Raw genomic sequence first — 21,149 nt, forward strand, 5'->3', positions numbered from 1 at the left:
GTCCTCAGGACTCTCCAAGCTGGTACATGCCTCCATCCCCCATCTCGCGCAGATGTGGTTGAGGATCCCACACACTGACGTTGTCCAGACCGCCATCATGTTTCTGGCTCGGAGGATCAGCAGCACCAACTACATCAGCACCCCAGGTGAGGTGACCAGGGCCAACATGGAGGAAGCAGTCCATGCCATCGGTACAGACCAGCGCATCAGCAACCACTTTCCCGAGAGCAGTGTGGGTGTGTCTTGCACCCTCTGTCCCCATCAGTGAGCTGCGCTCAGGCTGTCCCTGCAGCTCTATCCTGGGAAGCACAAGGAAGGTCTCTGGTCCACCCCAGCATCCAGCCTGGGACACCAGTTAGCCTGGTGGGACCGTTTGCCTGATCAACTTAGTGGCCTTCTATGATGAAGTGACAACGTCAGTGGACAAGGGAAGAGCTACTGACGTCATCTGTCTGGACTTCTGTAAAGCCTTTGATACGGCGTCCCCCAACATCCTTCTCTCTCAATTAGAGAGATGTGGATTTGATGGATGGACTGGTCGGTGGATGAAGAACTGGCTGGATGGTTGCATCCAGAGGGTAGCGGTCAATGGCTCAACGTCCAGATGGAGATCAGTGATGAATGGTGTCCCTCAGGGGTCCGTACTGGGACCAGTACTGTTCGCTATCTTCACCAATGACATAGAGAGTGGGATCAAGGGCACCCTCAGCACCTTTGCAGGTTGGACCAAGCTGAGTGGTGCGGTTGACATGCCCGAGGGAGGGGATGTCATCCAGGGGGACCTGGAGAAGGTAGAGAAATGGGCCCATGTGAATCTCATGAGGTTCAACAAGGCCAAGTGCAGGGTCCTGCACCTGGGTCAGGGCAACCCCAGGTATCAATACAGGCTGGGGCATGGAGAGCAGCCCTGGCCTTGCTGACCCTCATGAGGTTCAGATCAACTTCTATGGCCTCAGGGTGAAGAATGAGCAGATTATGCAGGACCTGCTCCAATCCATCAATACAGGTAGGGCCAACGCACACCTGGGGTGGATGGGACCACAAGCCACTCGTGCTCCCCAGCATCAAGGCTTGGAGCAGGTGGCTGATGCCACCCCAGGCCTGGCACTTGTGTCCCTGGGAGCATCTTTCTGCTGTGACTGTGCTGGTTTCCATCTTGCCTGCTCTCCATTGCCCACTGGTGCTCCACGTGGAAGGACAGGTTGGACTTGGTGTTGGGACTGAAGCTCTCCTGGATGCTATCCTCCTGAGACCTTGCTCAGCCCGGTCTCCATTGCCTCAGACCCCTATGAGACCTGTGTCAACACCCGTGCCATCATCACCTGCACATAAACATCTTCAAGGTAAGATGCTCCAGCCTTGGCTGTGGTAGCCTTGGGGCATCCACTAGGGCTAGCCTTGGTAGCCTTGGGACATCAGCTCTGCTCGTTCCCTTCAGCTTCTTCAACTTCCTCAGCTCTGATGTGCCCCATGGAGTGTCTACCTCACAATTGCCTCCACCCTGTCTGCCACCAGAATTTCACCTCGGTAGAGCCCCTTGGCCCTCGTGGTCCAAAATGTGGGGACACTGGTGAGCACAAAAAGGCGTTGGAGGCCACTGAGGGACCTTTGCACAGAAGGGACGAGAAGAGCTCTGTACTTCAGGCACCCAAGTGTGCCCTGAAACACACTTGGAAACCACTCGTAGACCACCTGGCACGCTCAAAGGCACTCAGAGGCCCCAGAGGAGAGCAGAAAGGTGCTACGATGGCCCAGAGTTGCACCCAAAGGCAGTCAAAGACCTCTGAGGGCTCATCAAGAGGCGCTCGGAGGAGCCTGGGCCCACACCAGAAGGCACTCGAGAAGACCCCGGTGAGAAGCTTGGAGAACACAGGCTTCCTGGTGCGGATGGAGAGATGAGATGATGGATGTATGGATGCGCTGAGATGGTGCTGGCCGGGCAGGGAGCTGAGGACGCAGCAGCAAAACATGACATGACACAGCCGGTGCTTTCCAGGCTACTTTAATACCAAGTGAACAGCACGCAGCCGGACCTCCTGGGCCCGCGGAATCATTCATAGGCAGCCGGTAACCCTCGGCTGCTGCCCCACAGCACAAACAGCCCTGCACCTCCCAGCACCCGCAGACACTCCCCTCGTTAAAAAGCAGCTCCACCACCCCATGGGACATCCCCTGCTCACCAAGACTGTCCCTGCGTATGGCCCTGTTCTCACTGGAGGCCATTCCTCAAGGACCAGGCATGGCAGATGTGGCCATGCACCATCCCCTGGTGAGCCCAGGCCAGCCCCAAGGTCCCCTCGGCAACACCAGCACTCTCCAAGGAGCTGCTTCTTCTCCCAAGACCTGTGCTGGGGCCCCTCCACCACAGAAGAACAACACAAACCAACTTAAAAGAAGCCAAACTCGGCTACGCCCCCGAAAAACAGAACCGTCCCCAAAGGCCAGCCGGGGACAGGGCAGCTGTCACGGACCAGGCCAGCAGCCCCATCCTCCAGAGCCGGCTCTCGAAACAAACCCAAACAAACTCAAAGCAAAGCTGGAACAGGCCCAGGTCCCCAGCGGGGCTCGCGCGCCGCTCCTGCGGTTGAGGTTCAACTCGTGGCTGGGGCAGAAGGGCTGGCTACGTCAGCGGGCACCCTGCGGCAGAGAGGACAGCATGGGGCTCTGCGCGGTGCTGCGGGGAGCAGCACCCCAAAACCCCCTCCCCTTGTCTCCTCCGCTTCCAACCAGGAATCCCACCCGGAGCTCAGAGCCACCGGGGCCACACTGGCGGGGGCGGGGGGGGTGGGCGGGAGGTGACAGTGATTCAGCCCTGCCAGGCTGGGTCCCCCCCCCCAACCCCAGACGTACCGCCGCTCCGCACTCCCAGGAGAAGCTCCAAGACTTTGGGAAAGGCAGGGGGTTGGCACGGACACCCTGCAAGGACTCACCTAGCAGCCGGAGAACCTGCAGAGCCACCGCCACCTTCGCCTCCTCATGGCCGCTCCTGCCTGGTCCAGCCGGACGGACCCACGTGAACCCACCGAAAGGCACCGGGCACCCCGGGATCACCACCCGGCACCAGAACCGCAGCCACCCGTTGGGGTTCGCCTGGATGCACTTGGTGAGGAAGAGGGGGGCGCCCAGGTACCGCCTCTGGCACAGGGCGTTCAGGCGGTCCAGCGCGTTGCGCAGCATCGGGGGCAGGGGCGCTGGCTTGGGGACCCCCAGGCGCTTGCCCCCTTGCACCCGGCTGGACGGCGGCTTCTCCTTGCCCGACTGCAGCTTCTGCTTCAGACTGGGGTTCAGCCAGTCCACCCTTACCTCCAACCCGCTGAGCCTTGTGCTCCCTAGGAGAGACCGACAGGAGATGCTCAGGCGCCAGCCCTCCGGCATCACCCCATCCCGCCCCCCAGCACGTGGCACAGCGATCCCCGCGGGTGGCGCGGCACTGACCCACAAGCATCCTTCCCCCGCCTCCACCACCTGGAGCTTCTCCAGCTCCTCTTGCCACCGAGGTGGGCTTGGGGCTGCCAAAGCTCTGGGGATTTTAGGGGCCGCCTGCCTTTAGGGACAGGAGCAAAAGATGTCAAAGCCAAATGCTTCTCAGCCGGGGCAGAAACAAGTACAAATCAGGACTCTGGAGGTTCCAGCTGGATGTCTAGGAAATGCATCCCATCGGAGGGTAGTGCAACCACGGGACGGGGCACTGAGGGGTAGGGCATCTCCATCGGGAGGATTTAATAACTTGGCCAAAGCTCTGTCTGCCCTGGACTGGTACTGGTGATGCTCCTGTTCTGAGCAGGCAGTGCCTGAAGACCTCCAGCAGCCCCTTCACCCCACCGCCACCAGGTCTGCACAAGGACTGCTGGAGATCAGCCCCATTAAGGACAGATGGCCTCCCAGGGGACAACAGCGAGAGAACACGGGATGTCTCAAGCCTGAAGTCACCCCGCAGTTGAGCGTGGAGCTGGGATCAGTCCTTAGGACACCGGGAAGACCAGCCCAAGCAGCACCCAGGCCTCCCACTTACCCTCCATCAGGGTCTTCTTGGCCATGGCAGCAGCCTGGTGCGAGCTGTACCTCAGCACAGCAAGCTGGGCCCGTTTTTGGCAGGGGCTGGCATACAGGGTGATGCTGAGGAATCCCTCCGTGACCTGCCGCAGCGCGGCCTCCAGCTCCCGCCGGCTCACCGAGGCGGCCAGGCCGTCCATGCTCAGCTCGCACTTCTCCGTGCTCTTGCAGACCACGATGGTGCAGCCCTGCTGCACCTCGTAGTTGTTGAAGGCAGCAATGGCCTCCTTGGCGCCGCGCCGGTTGCTGTACTTGGCGTAGGCAAAGCCCCGGTTGAGCCCACTGAAGGTCATCATGAGGCGAAACTCGTAGAGCTTCCCCACGCTCTGGAAGAGCGGGATCAACACGTTCTCGTACATGTCCTGCGGCAGCTTCCCGATGAACACCTCTGTGCCGGCCGGCGGCGGGTCGCCCACCCAGCCTGTAGGCACACAAGAGACATGGTGGCCGTGGGTGAGACTCACCTTGCCTCTGTGCCCGACGGGCACCCTACGTGCCATGCTCCCAGGGCACCATGGCGCCGAGATGCTCTTCTCACCTACCTGGGGGTGGGGCACCGTATCGCCTCTGCCCATTGACCTGCACCAGGTCGATGCCGGTTTCTTTTGTCCAGGTAAGCAGCGCCATCTTATTGGCCTGGTTGATGCTGTTGGTCCACATCTGAGGAGGGAGGTGACGTTGGCACTTCTCTGGGCAAAGAGAAGCAACCTCCCAACTGGGAGCAACCCAACCCCATGAAGCAACTGCAGGGCCCAGCAGCAGCCAGCACGCGGAGGAGCAAATGCTGAACCTCTCTGGCCTCAGGAAACCTGAGGAGCCTCTCAACACTGCACATCCAAAGGACTACCCTGCTCACAGTCCAAGCCTGCTCCACATGACTGAGTCCAGCAACTTTGGTAGAGCAGAAGGACGCCAACGGTTCCTCTGGGGATGCCTGCGAGGGCTTGGAAAGCCAAGACACAGGCAGCCGTGCTGGCGCTGCAAGAGGGGGCTGGAGCACAGAGCCAAGGCGACCCATCACATCATGAGACCCCAGGCGGGCTGGGACCCCAAGACAGACAGCCGTCTTCTACCAGCACCTCCTCAGGTTTCAAGGAAGATCTGGAGCCACATGTTTGGCAACAGCATGAGGTTGTAGCTCATTCAAGTACTGCAAAGTCTCATTAGGGCCTCTGAAACCGTACGCTGGGTGGGATTAACCCAAGCTCAGGCTCAGTGCAGCCTGGCTGCACCCTCCTCTGGTGCATCTCCAGGTGCATCCCCAGCTGGTGGCACCTCCAAGAGGTTTCCTCTTTCCCGAAGACTGGAAAACACCTTTGGATGCAGGCGGGGACCCATTTGGGAGAAACCTCTGCTGAGAGGATGCAGACGGGCCACCGCAAACCCTCCTGCCCGGCTCTTGGGTGCCGGCACCGGGCACCTCCTCTCCCCCCGCTACGGAGGGGGGTCCCGGGGCTCCTGGGCCAGGCGGGACCCGGCCCCTCCCCGGCAACCCCCGGCCGAGCAGGGCCGGGGGGGGGGCGCTCATCCTCACCCCCCGGGCCACCGTGGCCACCAGCCCACCGCGGGGGGGTCCCGGGCCGGGGATGGCACCGGGGACTCCCCGAGAGACACCAGCTCCACCCCCGCCCCCCCCAGCCCCGGCGTGAGCCGTGCCTCGCACCGGGGCTCCCCCCACCCCGCTGCCGCCCACCTCCGCCTCCATGGCCGCCAGTCGCCCCGCTCCTCCTCGCCGCCCCGACCGCGATCTGGAAAGTTCCACGGCTCCCGCTCCGCCCCCGGCCCCGCTCCGCCCCGGGAGGGGCCGGAGCAGCGACCACCCCCCGCCCCATCCCCGCCTTCCGCTCCCCCGGCAATTCCACGCGAAGAACCCGTGGATTTAGGAAAAACGAGGCGGTTTTGTGGGGGGGACAGGATGGCGAGCGAGATGGGGGGACAGCAGCGAGGGCACCCCCGAACCCCCCCCCCCTCGTTCCACCCGGGACCGGGGCAGGGAGAGCCCACCCAGGCTCAGGGGGAGCTTTGCAGGGGATGCGGAGGCAAGGAGGGAGCGTGGCAGCTGGAGACACAACCACGATTTAAAAATGCGACATTTAAAAAGGCCAGCGAGGCAGGTACGTCAGTCCTCGCCCCGAGCGCAAAGCGAGGGACAAGGAGCCACGGAGTGGGAGCGACAGGTTTATTACGTTTCCAGGAGCAGCGCCTTTACATTTTGCTCGGGATTAAGGTCACCTCCCCGCGGCCGGAGCAGAGAGACGGGGCGGGATGCTGATTCAAAGCGACGGGGACAAGAAGCTGCAGCCAAGACCCCGGGGTCTGCTGCCAGCATGGGGCTCCGCGTGTCACCACCGCCGTGGCACTCACCAGAGACACTTGAAAACATCTTTCCAGTGACATACTCGAGGGTCGGGGCACATGGTAGGAGTCGGTGCAGCCTCTCTGCTCCCGCCGGGAAAGGGAGGGCACGAGACAAGAATAAATACAGCTTTCAAAGGCCCCCCCCCACCCCGACCCCGCACCCGCTGCCACGTGGCCTGGTGGAAGGCATTTACAGGAGGAAATGTGTCAGCCAGAATCCAACAAACCAGCCGACGTGTCCCGCAGGGGTTTAAGGCTGGCTCGTTCGCATCCTGATCTCCTCCACCAGGCTCTCCCTGCGAACGTTGACCTACACAGGGGAGCACAAGGTTGCTTCAATACAACACAAGCAGCTTGACGTACCGTGACCTTCTCTGGTCCCAGAGCGATGTCCCCCACCCGCTTTTCGTGGCCCTGCGTCTCGGGAGATGACGCCGTGGTGCTGTCACCAGTCCCTCTGCAGCCCCACCGAGCCCTCTCCTGCCCAACCACTGCAATATCAACGCTCTTCCCAGTCTTCCCTACTGGTTCCAAAGCCAAGACCAGTGACACAGATCAGCAACGGTCCTGCTTGTTGAGACAGAGACAGGCGATGGTCCCATGCCCCGGACGGAAAGCAGAGCAGTCATACAGCCCATTGCGTTTCCCTCCAGGCTCCAGAACTGAGGAATATCTGGGAGTTCAAGGAGGCCACGCAATGGGAGACTCTCCAGAGTTGGAGACAGCAGTGCTCTACAGCTCCAGGAAACTGCACGGGGCGAGGAACGGGACCGTGGGGTGTCGCAGAAATTCCTGGAGAGACCAGTCAGTGCTTGAAAAAAAATCTAACGAAGCTGATGTATAAGCTCCTGAGAACCTGTTATAGGGGGCTCGGTGGCAAAATGACACCAGGGCACGTGCTCCACAGCAAGTCAAGAGGGGCTGAGGAAACTCACCTCCCCCAGTCTCCAAAGGTGCCCCCACAAGGTCGCCACCACCAGCCCACAGGCCTCACCTCCAGCCTGCCCGCCCTGGCTGGTGCCCCCCTGCCTGCTGCGTGTGGAGAGCCTGCCCCTCGCCCCACCTTCTGCCACAGCAGCTTTGCTAAGCCCTGGAGGCTGGTCACGTCGAGTGGAAGCACCTTACTCCTCTGATGTCCCCTTTGGGCACCACACCCAAAATGTGGGGCAGCAAAGCCACCTCGCCGCGTACAACCCGAGGGGTACGGCTGGGTCTGGCCTGAGCTGGGATGGAGGGTCAGCTAGCCACCCCCCTCACGCCAAGCCACCAACGGGCCTCACCTCCTCCCTGGTTGCCACGACCCGCAGCTTGACGACTCCATCCTTGAGCTCCTGCTCACCCACGATGGCAACGAGGGGGATGCCCGTCTCCTCGCAGTACTGCAGCTGATTCAGCAGCTTGGGGTTCTTCTTGTACAGCACTTCCGCCTGGGAGAGGGCGAGAGCGTAACGTCACAATCGTCACCGGCCCGCTGCTCTGCTCCCTCTCAAACCAGGCACTGCTGGGCCAGTCTGCGAATTGCCGTCTGGTGAGGGTAGGGGAGAAAATGGGCTAATGGAAAAGGCCAGGCATTACAGCCGACGAGTAACACAACACAGCTCAAAGGTACTGACAGGACACTGCTTATCCTGGGAAAACCCCGGGTCGTTAGCTCTAGTCCGTGTCAGAGCAGGGCTGACCCCTGCGGTGTCCCTGCAGGGTCAGGAGCCCCGCAGAGCGCCCAGACATTCTCCTCTGCTGCCCCATCAAAGGACTCTGCCTGCAGCAGGGCCCTGCCACACAGCGTGCCTTACGCCTGCCGAAACCAGCCCAGGCTCCTCCTGGCCACAGAGAGCGGACCAGGCAGCTCCTGACTTGGCCATCACCTGCTCATACCTTGATTCCGGCATCCCACAGCTCGGAGATGAGCTTCAGCCGCTCTTCAAGGAGCTTCTTTTGGGCGGAGGCCACCAGCACCTGTGTCTCCGTTGTCCTGATCTTTTCCTCAGAGGCCTAGAAAATGGACAAGACTCAAAAGATGCCACAGACATACAGAGATACGAGAGAGCAGGACGGATCCCCAGCCCAGGCCCATGAATTTAGCAGGGAAGGGGATTAGGCTCAGTGGGATAAACAGCAGGAACTCAGGAGAGTCGGGGAGGCCCCACAGACCCCCATCCTGGAGCAGAATCTCATCTTCTGAGGTTGTTCCAGGATAGGGGCTTAACACAGCTGCCCTCCTGAGAGAGAGCAACTTCCCTGCCAGCTTCTGCCTAGAGACGGCTCCTCCACACCCAAGGGCCTCCCAGAGACCTGCTCGGAGCAGCTCAGGAGCAGCGAGCCCGGCAGAGGCAGGACAGAGGCAGCTGCCTGCTCTCCAGGGTTACTGTAACTATGGCTGAGATTTAACAGCGGCGAGGTGAGATGCTGCGGTGCTGTCAGGAGCCACCTGCTCCCAGGGCAGGTGCTGGATACTCAAAGTGGCATTTTCCAGCCGCTGCTTTCGCTGAAGGGAGAATCCTTTAAAAGGTCACCTGCAGACGAACAAACCCGGCCAGGACTGTAGGTGGTGGGGGAATAATTCAGTTTCCGCTTAGAAATCCCGGTTGTGTCTGGCTGCCGAGAGAGAACTCCTCACAACACATCTCTGGGGGAGGGAAACGTGTGGCAGTGTTTTGGGAGCCTGCAAAGACCTACTTGACACCGATTGATTGGGATGGAGGACAACACGCTGCTACAGCAACCTTTTGGAGGGGGGAGGAGGGAAAAGGTAACCGGAAAACCCCCAGAGGCACTGCGTTCCCTACCCTGGGACATCCGATCCCTGTCTGGTCTCTGCCTTGGGCAGGATGAGTAGACGTGGGAGGCTGCTGTCTCCCTGCAGAGCAGTGCCAGCTTGCCCAGGAGGAGGTGGGGGTCACACGGATGCCTAATGCAGTGGGGAACACTAAGGCGCCTGACCTGGGAACCTGGTACTGCTGAGGATTGAAGTGCCCCCACCAGCTGCAGCCGAACAAGCTGCCTCCAAGGGCTGCAGTGAAAGCCCCACAGATCACCTCCCAAGCCAGAGAAAACAGGAGATCACGTCCTGGTTCAGACTCCCGCTGCAGAGCACAGCAGAGACCTGGCTGGTTTCTCCATCAGAAACTGCAGCAAGGAAGGCTCAGCTCACTTCAGCATCTGCTGTACTGGGGGTACACGGGGGGGATGTAAATCCTTGCTCTTTCTCCATGCTTAATTGAGCACCAAAGGCACCTACCTCCACCCTCTGCTCTAGAATGGAGAAGATCCGCTCGATCCCAATGCTGACCCCCACGCAGGGCACCTTCCGTCCCTTGGGATCAAACATCCCCACCAGCCCGTCGTAGCGACCGCCTCCAGCCACGCTCCCAACGCTGACCGGCTCCTCCACGTGGTCGTTCTCCTGCTGCAGCAGGACAGCCTCAAAGATCACCCCCGTGTAATAGTCCAGACCCCGCGCCAGGCTCAGGTCAAAAGAGATCTGTAGGACACGAGGGAACCCCGTCACTGGGCGCACTCGCGGGGGGCCCAGGCTGCCCGGCCACGAAGGCAGCACCCCCTCCTGCCTCCGCACCTCCTCACCTTCCCTGTGATGCCAAACAGGGTCAGGTACTCAAACAGCAGCTTTGTGTCCCCCAGCCCCTCCTTGGCCAGCTTGTTCTGGGACAGCTTGGGGTCCTGCAGAAGCCGCTCAATCAGGTCCAGGCCACCTGTGGGAACAAGCCATGCCTCAGGTCTGCCAGTGCAGCAGCACCTGCGATGAGGGGCCCGGCCAGCTGGGTGTGTGCCTTGCACCCCTGCATCGCTGGCCCTGCCCGGCCTGGAAGGACAAGGCTAAAGGCTTGACCCCCCAAGTGCTCACCATGAAGCTGGACATACTCCCCAATGCGATCCGCAGCCTCGGGAGAGAGCCCCTTCTCTCCTACCATCTCACTCCTCACTTCTTCCCACGGCATCTGCAAGGGGAGAGAAGAACATCAGCCACTGCTCCAGGGATGTGTTCTCTCCTGGGGAAGGTCCCCGGTGGCCCTGCCCAGTACAGACGAACAGACGTATCTGCCCTCAACAGATCTTTACATGGCAGAATCTCATCAGTGTCAGCATGGTTGAGAGGTGCATGAGAGAAGCAGCAGATCAAATGCTCTCAGAGCATGGTCGTACGGTCATAACTCCATTTCTTATACCTCTGCGTAGTCTGTATCCCAACCCTCCAGTCAGCAAAGCTGGCCAAGAACTTCAAGCCCCAGGTCAAATACTTTGGCTTTGATTTCTGGCCAGAATCGAACATGCACAGAGTTCGAGAGATGTCTTGCTGCTGTGGTTTCCCGGGTTAGGTACTTAGTCGTAAATACGAAAACAAAAAAGGGTTACTGGTCATGCCTACCACCTGGAAAGGTGCGAGGAGATGGCTGGGTGGTGCAAAAGCCACTAAGCAGAACATGCCACAGTTTTCCCACTGACCAAAGGGTCAAAGAGAACCGGAGTCTTGATCACATCCGGCTGCACAGGGTTAAATCACAGCATTTCGGTATGAAAACGAGGAAATGATCCCATTCTAAAGAAGCCCAGTCCTCCCTTCCTATTGCTCTTCCACGCGCACACAGCCCCCAAACCTACACTTTGGTCATGCCTTTGCAAATAGATCTCCCTGCTCTAACAAGACTTTAAGTGAGCCTTCCTCTAGTTGACTTGATTTGACCGTCAGATGAGGCCTCCGAGGGAAAATGCAGTTCATCCTTGAACAAAGCAAAGCGAACACAGGAGACAAGATATGAGGCTGCGTTGTTTAACAGGGTTTCGCAGGAAGGTTAGGAGCCGTCAGCCTTTAAGCAGTTAGCCCACAGTGTCCCCCACGTGACTCTGAACACACACACAGAAATTCACCTCCAAATTCGGCTTCGGATCCTGAGCCAAGAAAACGGAGGTTTTAGACTGCACTTCATTTTAAGATTCCTCTCCCTTAGCTATTAGCAGAAGACTGTATACACATTTATAGACCGATCTCCAGCATCTTTATACCTGACTAGGGCCTACAGTCAAAACAATCAGCTGCAAATAAAAAGCTGTACCTACACGGACACCTTTCCCTCCTCCCAAAGGGCCGCACAAGGCCCCAGATCCCTTAGAGACCTTCACAGCAGCCGGTGCTCGAGGCAGCTTCCTCAGCAGAAACTTGTGGGTCCCTCCTGCCTTGTGTCTTACAGGCACAGCTGCACACAGAGGGGGCCGTCCTGCGTCACACCAAACCTAAGCCAGCCACACGAACAGCGATGTCTACACACAGCATGTTTTATAAAAGTACCCGTGCTACGTGCCCAGACCAGCAGAGGTGTGAGTGGGGTGAGCAGGAGACGCGGCACACATGATGTCCCTGTGACTGCGTCCACCCTGCTAGAATGCTGCACGGTCCAGGCCAGCCCCAAGGAGCCCTGTTCCTAGAAAAAACATGCTGGCACTGATGGCAGCCACGCAAGAGTGTGAAGACACGCTGGGGGGGCACAGAGTGCAGCACAACACCGAACAGACCGGCCTTCCCTTGCCCAGGAGACAGGAACATGCTGCTGGGATTATTTTTCAAGTCTGTGTTTCTGATCTCTTACTCCTTCTCACTCCAAATCCTTTTCTTCACTTCCAGGTAAAATACAGAAACCTCATCCGTACACGTCCACCTCACTTCTCTTTGCTGTCTCCCTGCTCCTCATCATCTCTCGAGGGTCCCTCGAGCAGCCAGAGGCACACAGTGTCCAGCGGTGCCCTGATCATGCTGAAACAGCCTGGCCAGTAACGTGCACATGCTGCAGACTCCGTGTCCTCAGCCGGGATGTCAGACATCGCATCGCCGATCAATAAGAGCACCAACTTGCAGGACGGTGTTTATGAATAGGGTCCTGGACAACACAACCACTCTGGCAGCCTACTCACCTTTGGATTTCCATTTAACTCGGCCCTGTCACCCGCAAGCTAACTGCCTCACAGACTGCGATTAGAGACTGTCACTTAGGATTGCACTTCTCTACTCCTGCATTACCACCGAGATTTACCGTTTATGTCACGCTCGCCTTGCAACTGACGTCTAAAATTTTAGTAAAGGGTGCACCAGATGATCTTTCAAGATCCCTTCCAGTCTGAGCTGTTCTATCCAGGACACGACTGTGACTCCGTGCACCACCTGACTGAACCTAATGCAGTTGAAAAGGCTTTTCAATGCCCTGGCCCAGTCTGGGGGCAGGTTTTCATGACTCTGGTTCATAAGCAGCAGCATCTTAAGAAGGCTAAAGGTCTGGGATGTTGAACCTACCATATGCAGAGCATTTTTCCCTCCCTCCTTTCCGTTTGTCAGGACTACGTGGGATAGAGAGAAGCATCGGAGAAGAAAGCATAGGACCCAGTTTTCCTGTGCCCTGCATGCCTCCCCTCCAGAGAACGGGGAGAACTCGATGTTTATCAGCATTTTCCAGCCAGTTCTCATGGACCGTGGTAAGAGCAGCCCAGAAGGACAGAGACTCACGGAAACTCCAGCAGCGGCAGTTGCAGCCCAGGGCTCCAGCCCGTACCTTATCCAGTTTGTCAACGCTGGAGCAGATCGTTCGGAACTTGCTGTCTGGGACACCGCAAACTGCAAACATCCCATCAAGGATGCGCCGATCGTTGACCTGGGAGAGAGGGAGCAAGTCATTAACTATGAACGCAAACAGATGCTTCAGCTGTGTCCAGTTTCTCTCCTCTCTAGTTTTAAGTTTCTCTCCTCTCTAGTTTTAAGTCTCTCTCCCATTCCTGGGGAGCTAAGCTGCCTCTCTGCCCACAGCAGGACAGCTAACACAACTGACTCCTACCAAGCCTGGGCAGAGCTACCACATTCTCCTTCTAGAGCCACAGACACCTCCACTCAACAGAGAAGAAAAACCAATGGGGCCCATGAGTCATGTGGACAGGTAAAACCAGCTCAGGAACAGACCACGGACTAAGGAGATGAATTCAATGCGTTACCCTGCCCTCTCAATGGAAGAACAAAGGGAGACATCCGATTATGTTAAAACCCGCTAAGGATTTTTTTTTTATTTTTACAGCATAGTTTAATTATGCTCTGTAATAGTAGGTCATTGAGAGCAAAGGCTTAGCCAGATTCAACCTTTCCATGGGTAGTGAGAACATCTCCAATTAAATTAGACAGAAACAAAGAGTGCTCGGGAGTTTGCAATCCTCCAGCATCAACATGAACCGGAGAATGATTCATGGAAGACAAGAATAACTGCAGGCAGGTCACTCCGCTGTTCCCCGTTGCAGAGGTGCCTTCTCATCCTCAAAGGCATCCGCTTTCACCACTGCCCAAGCACACAGTAGCTGGACAGGCAGTTCCTGTGCTCAGCTCTTCACCTCCCCCCAGACAGGTTCAAGGGCAGGTAACTGTCCCCCTACCCAGTGGGGGCTGCACATCGGAGCGCAACACCCAGCCCGCACTGCTCACCTCCCCTGCAGAGCCCAGCGATGACCCTCTCAGAGGTCCCACCTCCCTCCTGTACACCAGGCACTCCTACCCCTTGCTCTCCTACACCCTTCCCTTTCCTGCCGGACCTGCACCTTTTGCTGCCACACCACGATAACAGAGGTGTTTTGAAGCAAATCGCAAGCTCAGCCTACAGTAGGGCACAACTCTTCTTCTGGAGGAGGCCTCAACCCCAGAAAGGACTTGGTGGGAAGGCAGGAGTCTGCAGACAGCACAGCACACACTGAGCAGATGTCATTTAGGATTTTTTTGGCACTGGGAGCTGGGACGAGGCAGCGATCCTGGGCCAGAACCTGCGCTTTACTGCAGGCAGTAAATATGAGAATCACCTGGTTGGTTAGTTGGCTGCCGGTTGGTTTTGCAGGGGACTGTGGGTAGCGCTAGAGAGAAGTCTGCTAACTGCAGCCTCAGGAAACCTCCGTGCATTCCCAGCTAGAGGCAAGTCTGACCTGAGGTCCAGCCTTTTAGCATATACACCCCGAGGAGGCAGAGAGGAAAGATGAACTACAGCTTCTGAAACAGGCGTTAGAGTGGGAACAGGTGCCACTGCGTAAAACTACAGGAACAACAACCACTGCTTCCCACCGTGGCAAAGAGAAACCTGCCCGGTCTCACCTTAATGAGAAAGTCCCCAAGCTGCAGATCACTCAGGATCTCATGCACAATCTTCAGGCACTCAGCATCGGGAATCATCGGGTCAAACTGGCCAGCGATGTCAAAATCCTGGGGGCACAGGAAAAGGCAGTGAGCAATTCAGGACCGCTGGCATGACTGCAGCAACACAGCTTCAACTCTGCTGTTAACAGCAGTTTGTTTACAAAAAGCAACAGAAACGGGTGTAAGGGAGCACGAGCCCTCCCCAGTAGGATCCAGAGGGGACAAGATGTGGGTTATGACCCTTTTTCATCAAAGGCAACAGTGGTCTTGTGTCCGCCACACTGCAAGGAGTTTGTATACTGTGTGGTGGGCAGCGCAGACAGTTTGCGAGAAGCCGTTCTGCTTCTCCCTGCTTTCTGCTCCTGGAGGTGTGTGACCTGCTCCCTGCCTCTGACACAGCAGTTTACTCTGTGATGTGCTTTGAAAACAGAGGTACTTGAAAAACAACAAAAAGGAGACAGCAGAGAGATCATCGTCACTAAATAAATAGAACAAAGGAACCAGTAAGGGGAGGAGAAAACTACCTATTATTTGGTATGACCTAAATGCCACATGTTTCATCTTGATTCTTAGGATATTCTTTTTTTTTCATACACATGCTGATCAAGTTAATGATCAGGGGAAGAAAACAACAGAAGCAATCTCAACTGAGGCAAAACCAGTTTCAACCGCCAAGACAGAAAAAGAAATCAGAACGCCTGAGTGGTCTCCACCAGAGATTACCAGATGAACTAGCACGTAGAACTAAAGCACAACAGCAAGATGTTTTAATAGGCTGGTACCCCGTGACTGGAAAACAGCAAAGACAACATCAACGCTCAGAGAGAAATAAAACACCACAGCAACAAGAGACCTCTTACTCGACTCATTTATGAATCCCCAAATGCAAAGTCCTCAATGATATTTTGAGTACAAGAATAATTTTAATTAAATGGGTACCTTTCAACTTCACCAGGCTTCCAAAATAAATTAGGGCAATGGAGGAGGAAAGAGATAAAGTCACATCAGTTAATCCCCAACCAGCCGAGTGCAAGAAAGGCTGATGCAATCCCTGTGGAAGTTGGGTGAGGTCTGGTACAGCCAGGAAAGTGCTGCTACACCACTGTGCCTGGTACAGGTGAAATCTCACTGAAAAAACCCAACCAAAGACTGGTGTATCGTATTTAAGAAAAGATGCAAAGCTACTATGCTGAGCAAAGCATCTCCAGGGAGAGACGGTATCAGAGCTTGATTTACGTGGTTTATTTGGGAATGGGGAAGAATCCATATCAAGGGAGGACAGCTACCATTTAAAGAGCTGCGCTGGCACAGGGAGAAGTAAACTATCAGACACAAGTAAGTTTATCCTGGCTATTAGAAGACTATTTCTAGCTATCCTAGCAGCGAGATCTTGGAACGTTCTTTCGGATGAGACAGCAGGCAAAGACCCCAAGTTATCTGGAAACAGGAATTCACCAAGCTGGATCTGGAAGGTATGCACAGGGGCTGTATGATGAAACAGGAAGATTCTCAAACAAGAATTTGCAATATGAGGCCCTGGGGACTGTGTTAGTACAGTGGAACAAAGCCCTTCCTCGGGGCTACCACGCTTGTCTGAGAAAGCCACAAAGGAAATTGCTTTCTTACCTGTTCTGTAATTTGGCCTCTGGGTTTTTCCCTTCCTTTGAAATAAAGATTGACTAAGCCCGAGACAGAAGCAGCATATGCTACGGCTGGGTCGCTTGCCTGGTTCATGTGTCCTGCTAACACACCCAGGAGTTCAACTGTTGCCAGATTTGGGATCAGAAGGAAATTCTTCCCCTCCACCAGGCTGGCAAGCACGGTGGGATGGAGCAAGGAGCTGCCCTCCTCCACAGCGGGAAGCAGGCCGGGTACCTGGGGCACCTGGGGGCTGTATTGCAAAGTTCCCTGATACACCAGCACCCCGTGTCCCAGCCATAGTCCTCACTCTCCAGCTGATTTTCACACCCATAAGGCCACACAAGGAAAATATCAGTGGATCCTCCTGAGCTTTCCACAGCCACAGAGAAGGCCGCTGCAGGGTAACACAGCCTTTGGTCCTAAGTTATTATGGTGCTACATCCCCACGAGCGCTGCCCAAGCTACAGCCCCGCTCAGCACTGTCCCTGTCAATGGCCAAACTCACACACTGGTAGAACTCCCTGTAGCGGCCCCTGGTCATGGCCGGATTGTCCCGCCTGTAGACCTTAGCGATGTGATAGCGCTTGATGTTGGTGATCTTGTTCATCGCCAAATAGCGAGCGAAGGGCACCTGAGATGGTAGGGTTAAGGATGGGAACAGGGAGGGATCACCCCACCCAGTTATCAGTCACAGGCAGTACTACGTCCTCACTATCTCCCCAACACCCAGCACGGTGTGGTGCGCACCCGTGGAGCAAAGCGACTCCTAAGAGACAGCTGGACTTGCCGCAGCTTCTCAGGGCCTCCACAACTGTCCGAGACACAGCCCACGCGTGCTGCCATTTAGGGTCCCTACAGGCATCTTCCAGCACCATCTCAGGTTGGATCCCGGTCTCACGTGGGCCGTGTAGCACAGCAGCCTAGTCTGGGCACCCTGCTGTAGGAGAAACCCCACTCAATACAGATCTTCCTTCCCTCCACATACAAGCATTACGTTGCCAAACAGAAGCAACATACAGTAAATAACCGAGCAAGGGTTCTGCACCCACTGAACCACACTGCCAGTCGGCATGCAGTCAGAGCCAAGGGCATGTCCCTGGCCCTCTGGACAGCGGTTCCCCAAAAGGGGATGACAAGACCCCTCAGCACTGGCTGTGGCAGGATACTGTCAGGTCATAGCGCAGGGACAGCAGCTCTCCTCCTTGATCTTTCAGATCGTAGATGAGCTTCGAGTCTTCACCGTATTTCCCCGTCAGCGTCTCCTACAACAAAAGGACACACAAACAAACAGTATCTTCAGTGACAGGGGATCAGCCCTAGAGCACACAGAAAACAAGGAGAGAAAGGGAGGACACCTAGGAGATGGAAGAAGATAACTCAGCCCTCAACGCATCGCAAGCCTTGACTGCAGGATCCTCATCAGCTCAGCCAACTTGCTGTGTCCTCGCTCACCTTCAGCTCAAACACTGGAGTATCAATGACTTCTGCTCCATGGCGCTTGAAGCAGGTGATGATCGCATTGAAGACTCTCTCGCGAATGGCCATTTGCTTGGGGCTGTAGTCCCGCGTGCCCTGGGGTGAGACAAGGAAAAGAAGAGCAAACCACACACTAGGTTAGAGGCATGCGGCAGAGATAGATGTCAGAGGTGACGTGAAGAAGCCATCATACTGCTAACAAAGCCAGAGAGACCAGGTCAGGACACTAGATATCGGGAGAGCTGGTAAAAAGCAGCACAAAAGAATACTGGAAAACATCAGGACACAGCTCAGACATGCCATGGTCTGCAGAGCTAAATCCAATTCAGGAGTTTCACCATGCAGGAAACAAAGGAGCTGATGCAGATCCAACACTTGGGAGAGTTCAGAACTTCCGAGGATGATAGCTGTCCACAGCTCCAAATCAAATGTTATTAGCCAGACGCTTGCACGACAAGCCACCCTGAGCAGTGGAATCAGAGGACAGACACACTTTGAAGCCATGAAACAACCAGCAGTTCTCCAATTTCCAAACACACATAGAGAGAAATCATCTTTTCAGAGTGTGATACCTGCAAAGTGCCCAGCTACTGTTCACTGGGATGCGCTCCCTTTTAATTTCTTTGCTGTTAAGGGTCACCGAATTACTTCGATGACCACCTTTAGGCGTAACATAAATCACTGTTAATGAACGAGACCTCCCTCTTTCCTTTTCTAGTGACCAGCAGCAAGGCAGGAGGAAGCAGAGAGAGCAGGCACTTCGCAACACCCCACCTGCAGGTCGCAGAGCGAAGAGCAGCTCTCAGCAGTACACTGACGTGGCTGAGACAGGCTGGAAACCCAAGCTGCGTTTCCCTGGCACTCACAGAGCTGCAAAATCCTCTCTCCACACCTTTAAACAGTAAAATACCCTTCCACTTTCCAGGTCACACATCACAATTACATTTACCAAAGCATACAATAAAGGAAATGGACAAGGGAGACAGGTTTGAGGCATTTCCTAAGTCAGTGGCATTAGCATAACCTGTTGTATTTGTGAGCAACATTCATAACTGTCTCCACACCGCAGCATGGAAGTGCAGTTGGTCTTTGGTCAGCTGATAGCGACAAAACATTCAGGTTACAAAAAACTTCAGCATAAACTGCATTATGGACGCTATTTTCAGGGGCCAGGGGACTGAAAAGCTATGCCTGAAGGAAGGGTCCTTCTGCAGGAAGACACAAAAACGTCAGCGGCTGGCCAGACCTGCTCAGTAAATGGGATTACCCACTTCCACGGACAAAGGCAAGACCAAAAGCCACAAGAGCTCTCTTGCTCCTCACATTTCAACAGGTGCTGAACATTTCTGGCAAACACCGCCAGGCATCTGGGTTTTTTTGGCTGGTTTATGCTTTGCAGTTCCCCTGCAATGAGCCTTGCAGCAGCGGAGCTGCGCTTCACGGCACTCTGTGCTCACCCAACCTACCAGCAGCTCCATCCAGGTTAACAGGGAACAGGACCTGCCTGAGGATCCTCGATCCACAAGAGCAAACATCTGCAGGCACTAGTGGGGTCAGTGCTACAAAAGCTCAAGAGTCCTAGCCCTTAACTCATCAGGGCGATGCAAGTCGTGACCTTACTTCAAATAGCGCAATCCAACCAGATATGAGCCCTCTTACACTGGGCAGCTACGATAAAGCTTAACCAAAAAGGAATTTAATTTCCTGACCACACCAGCTAGTGGGTGGCTTGTCACAGAAGCACCAAGAAGTCTTTAAGTTAGTAGGGTATCTGGGCTGGATGCTGTCAGGGATGTTTTTGCCCCCCTCTTCCCTGCTGCTAGAAGTGAAAAGGGAAACAGAAAGGAGAACTACAGGCAAGTCTGTGCTGAGATTCTGCACACGCAGGTGCGTGGGGGGTGCTGTGCGCGCGCAGGGGAGTAGGTCGTGCATACAGAGAGACACGCGAGCGCGTGCACTGGGGGAAGTTACCTTTGGGGTCTTGAGCACAAACTTGTGCTTCCCCTCATCTCCCCCAAGCTGCGTCTTCATCTCCAGCAGTTTTGCCACCTCCTTCGCAATCTGGCGAAAGAACAAGGAGGGAACTGGGGGTAAGCCTACTTGCCAGGCCCAGCCCACAGTCCTTCCCCAATACCTTCAGCCTCAGCATTCCCAATACACCCAGACTCCTCAACCTCAATACATCCACTCTTTGCTGTCTACCACAGCAACCACAGGAGCACTCCCTGCCCCTCTCCAGTACTCCCCACTTCTGCTGCAAGCACCCCAGTCTCAATGTCTCCACCACCCTCTGACTCCCACGACCTCCAGTACCCTCAGCACCTGCCTCCCCGGTTCCCACACCTCCCGTCCTACCAGCCTCCGCACCAGGCCCAGCACCACCAGCTCCTGCTACATGTACCCCAGCATCAGCAACCTCCGGCACCCTCCTCCCAATCCTAACACCCCCAAGCATCCTTCTCTCCAATCCAACACCAGTATCACCAGTCTCGCCGGGCACCTTAGCCCCTCCGATCACCAGCACAGACCCTCATCCTCCCCAACACTCCTCTTCCCAATGCCACCACCCGTAGCCCAGCAACACCTACACCAGTACTCCCAGTAGCCCACAGCACCCTCCCCCTAAACCCAGCAACCCCAACCCCCCTCCAATCACCTCACCAGCCCCCCTCCAGCCCAGCACCAGCACCCCCAGTTCCCCCCGATCCCCTCTTCCCCATCCCAGCATCCCCAGGCCAGCTCCCCCTCTCCCAGTGACAGAATCACTGAATGGTTTGGGCTAGAATGGACCTTAAAGATCATCCAGTTCCAACCCCCCTGCCCTGGGCAGGGACACCTCCCACCAGCCCAGGTTGCTCCAAGCCCCGTCCAACCTGGCTTGGAATGTTTCCAGGGACGGAGCGTCCACAGCTTCTCTGGGCAACCTGGGCCAGGGGCTCACCGCCCTCACAGCCAAGAATTTCTTCCTCATCTCTCATCTCAATCTCCCCTCTTCCAGTTTAAAACCCTTCCCCTTCGTCCCATGGCTCCCCTTCCTGATCCAGAGTCCCTCCCCAGCTTTCCCGGAGCCCCTTTATGGGCTGGAAGAGGCTCTACGGTCTCCCCGGAGCCTTCTCTTCCCCAGGCTGAACCCCCCCAGCTCTCTCAGCCTGTCCCCACAGCAGAGGGGCTCCGGCCCTCCCAGCATCCCCAGCACCCCGCTCCCAGTCCTACCGGGCCTCCTCCACCACCCCATTCCCAGCAAGCCCCGAAGCCCCGCGGGGCCGGTCGCACCTCGTCGGGATCGGCCTTATCCTGCTTGAGCCGCCGCACCGCCTCCGCCTGGGCCCGCACTGCCGCCTCGTCCGCCATTGCCGGCCCGCGCCTGCGCACTGCGCGCTCCCCCGCCCGTTGCCGGCGCAGCGGGCCCGCGCCCGCGCAGTGCCGCGCCTCAGCGCCGTCGCGAAGCGCGAATAAACGC

The 21,149-nt window shown here is 56.6% G+C and overlaps 2 protein-coding genes across 4 annotated transcripts; both read right to left on the reverse strand.

Moving 5' to 3' along the window:
- Positions 1-1,987: 1,987 nt before the first annotated feature.
- DND1 (DND microRNA-mediated repression inhibitor 1) lies at positions 1,988-5,841 on the reverse strand. Of its 2 annotated transcripts, XM_074604580.1 has the most exons (5): positions 5,747-5,792; positions 4,596-4,713; positions 4,013-4,474; positions 2,931-3,329; positions 1,988-2,637 (listed from the first exon to the last, which is right to left on the reverse strand). In XM_074604580.1, the coding sequence occupies exons 1-5, from the start codon at positions 5,756-5,758 to the stop codon at positions 2,621-2,623; spliced, it is 1,008 nt and encodes a 335-aa protein (XP_074460681.1). In that variant the 5' UTR covers positions 5,759-5,792; the 3' UTR covers positions 1,988-2,620. The 2 variants fall into 2 exon arrangements, with proteins under 2 accessions (XP_074460681.1, XP_074460680.1); XM_074604579.1 differs by having other exon boundaries at positions 1,988-3,329; positions 5,747-5,841.
- A 377-nt stretch (positions 5,842-6,218) lies between these two features.
- HARS1 (histidyl-tRNA synthetase 1) lies at positions 6,219-21,106 on the reverse strand. Of its 2 annotated transcripts, none has more exons than XM_074604582.1 (13): positions 20,963-21,106; positions 19,661-19,750; positions 17,666-17,785; positions 17,380-17,475; positions 16,719-16,844; positions 14,531-14,638; positions 12,966-13,064; positions 10,274-10,367; positions 9,994-10,121; positions 9,650-9,892; positions 8,287-8,403; positions 7,692-7,838; positions 6,219-6,721 (listed from the first exon to the last, which is right to left on the reverse strand). In XM_074604582.1, exons 1-13 carry the CDS (start codon positions 21,038-21,040, stop codon positions 6,662-6,664), a joined length of 1,506 nt encoding a protein of 501 aa, XP_074460683.1. In that variant the 5' UTR covers positions 21,041-21,106; the 3' UTR covers positions 6,219-6,661. The 2 variants fall into 2 exon arrangements, with proteins under 2 accessions (XP_074460683.1, XP_074460685.1); XM_074604584.1 differs by having other exon boundaries at positions 6,219-7,203; positions 20,963-21,095.
- Between the last annotated feature and the right edge of the window lie 43 nt (positions 21,107-21,149).

This window comes from Larus michahellis, chromosome 11 (assembly GCF_964199755.1).
Source record: "Larus michahellis chromosome 11, bLarMic1.1, whole genome shotgun sequence".
Lineage (NCBI taxonomy): Eukaryota > Metazoa > Chordata > Aves > Charadriiformes > Laridae > Larus > Larus michahellis.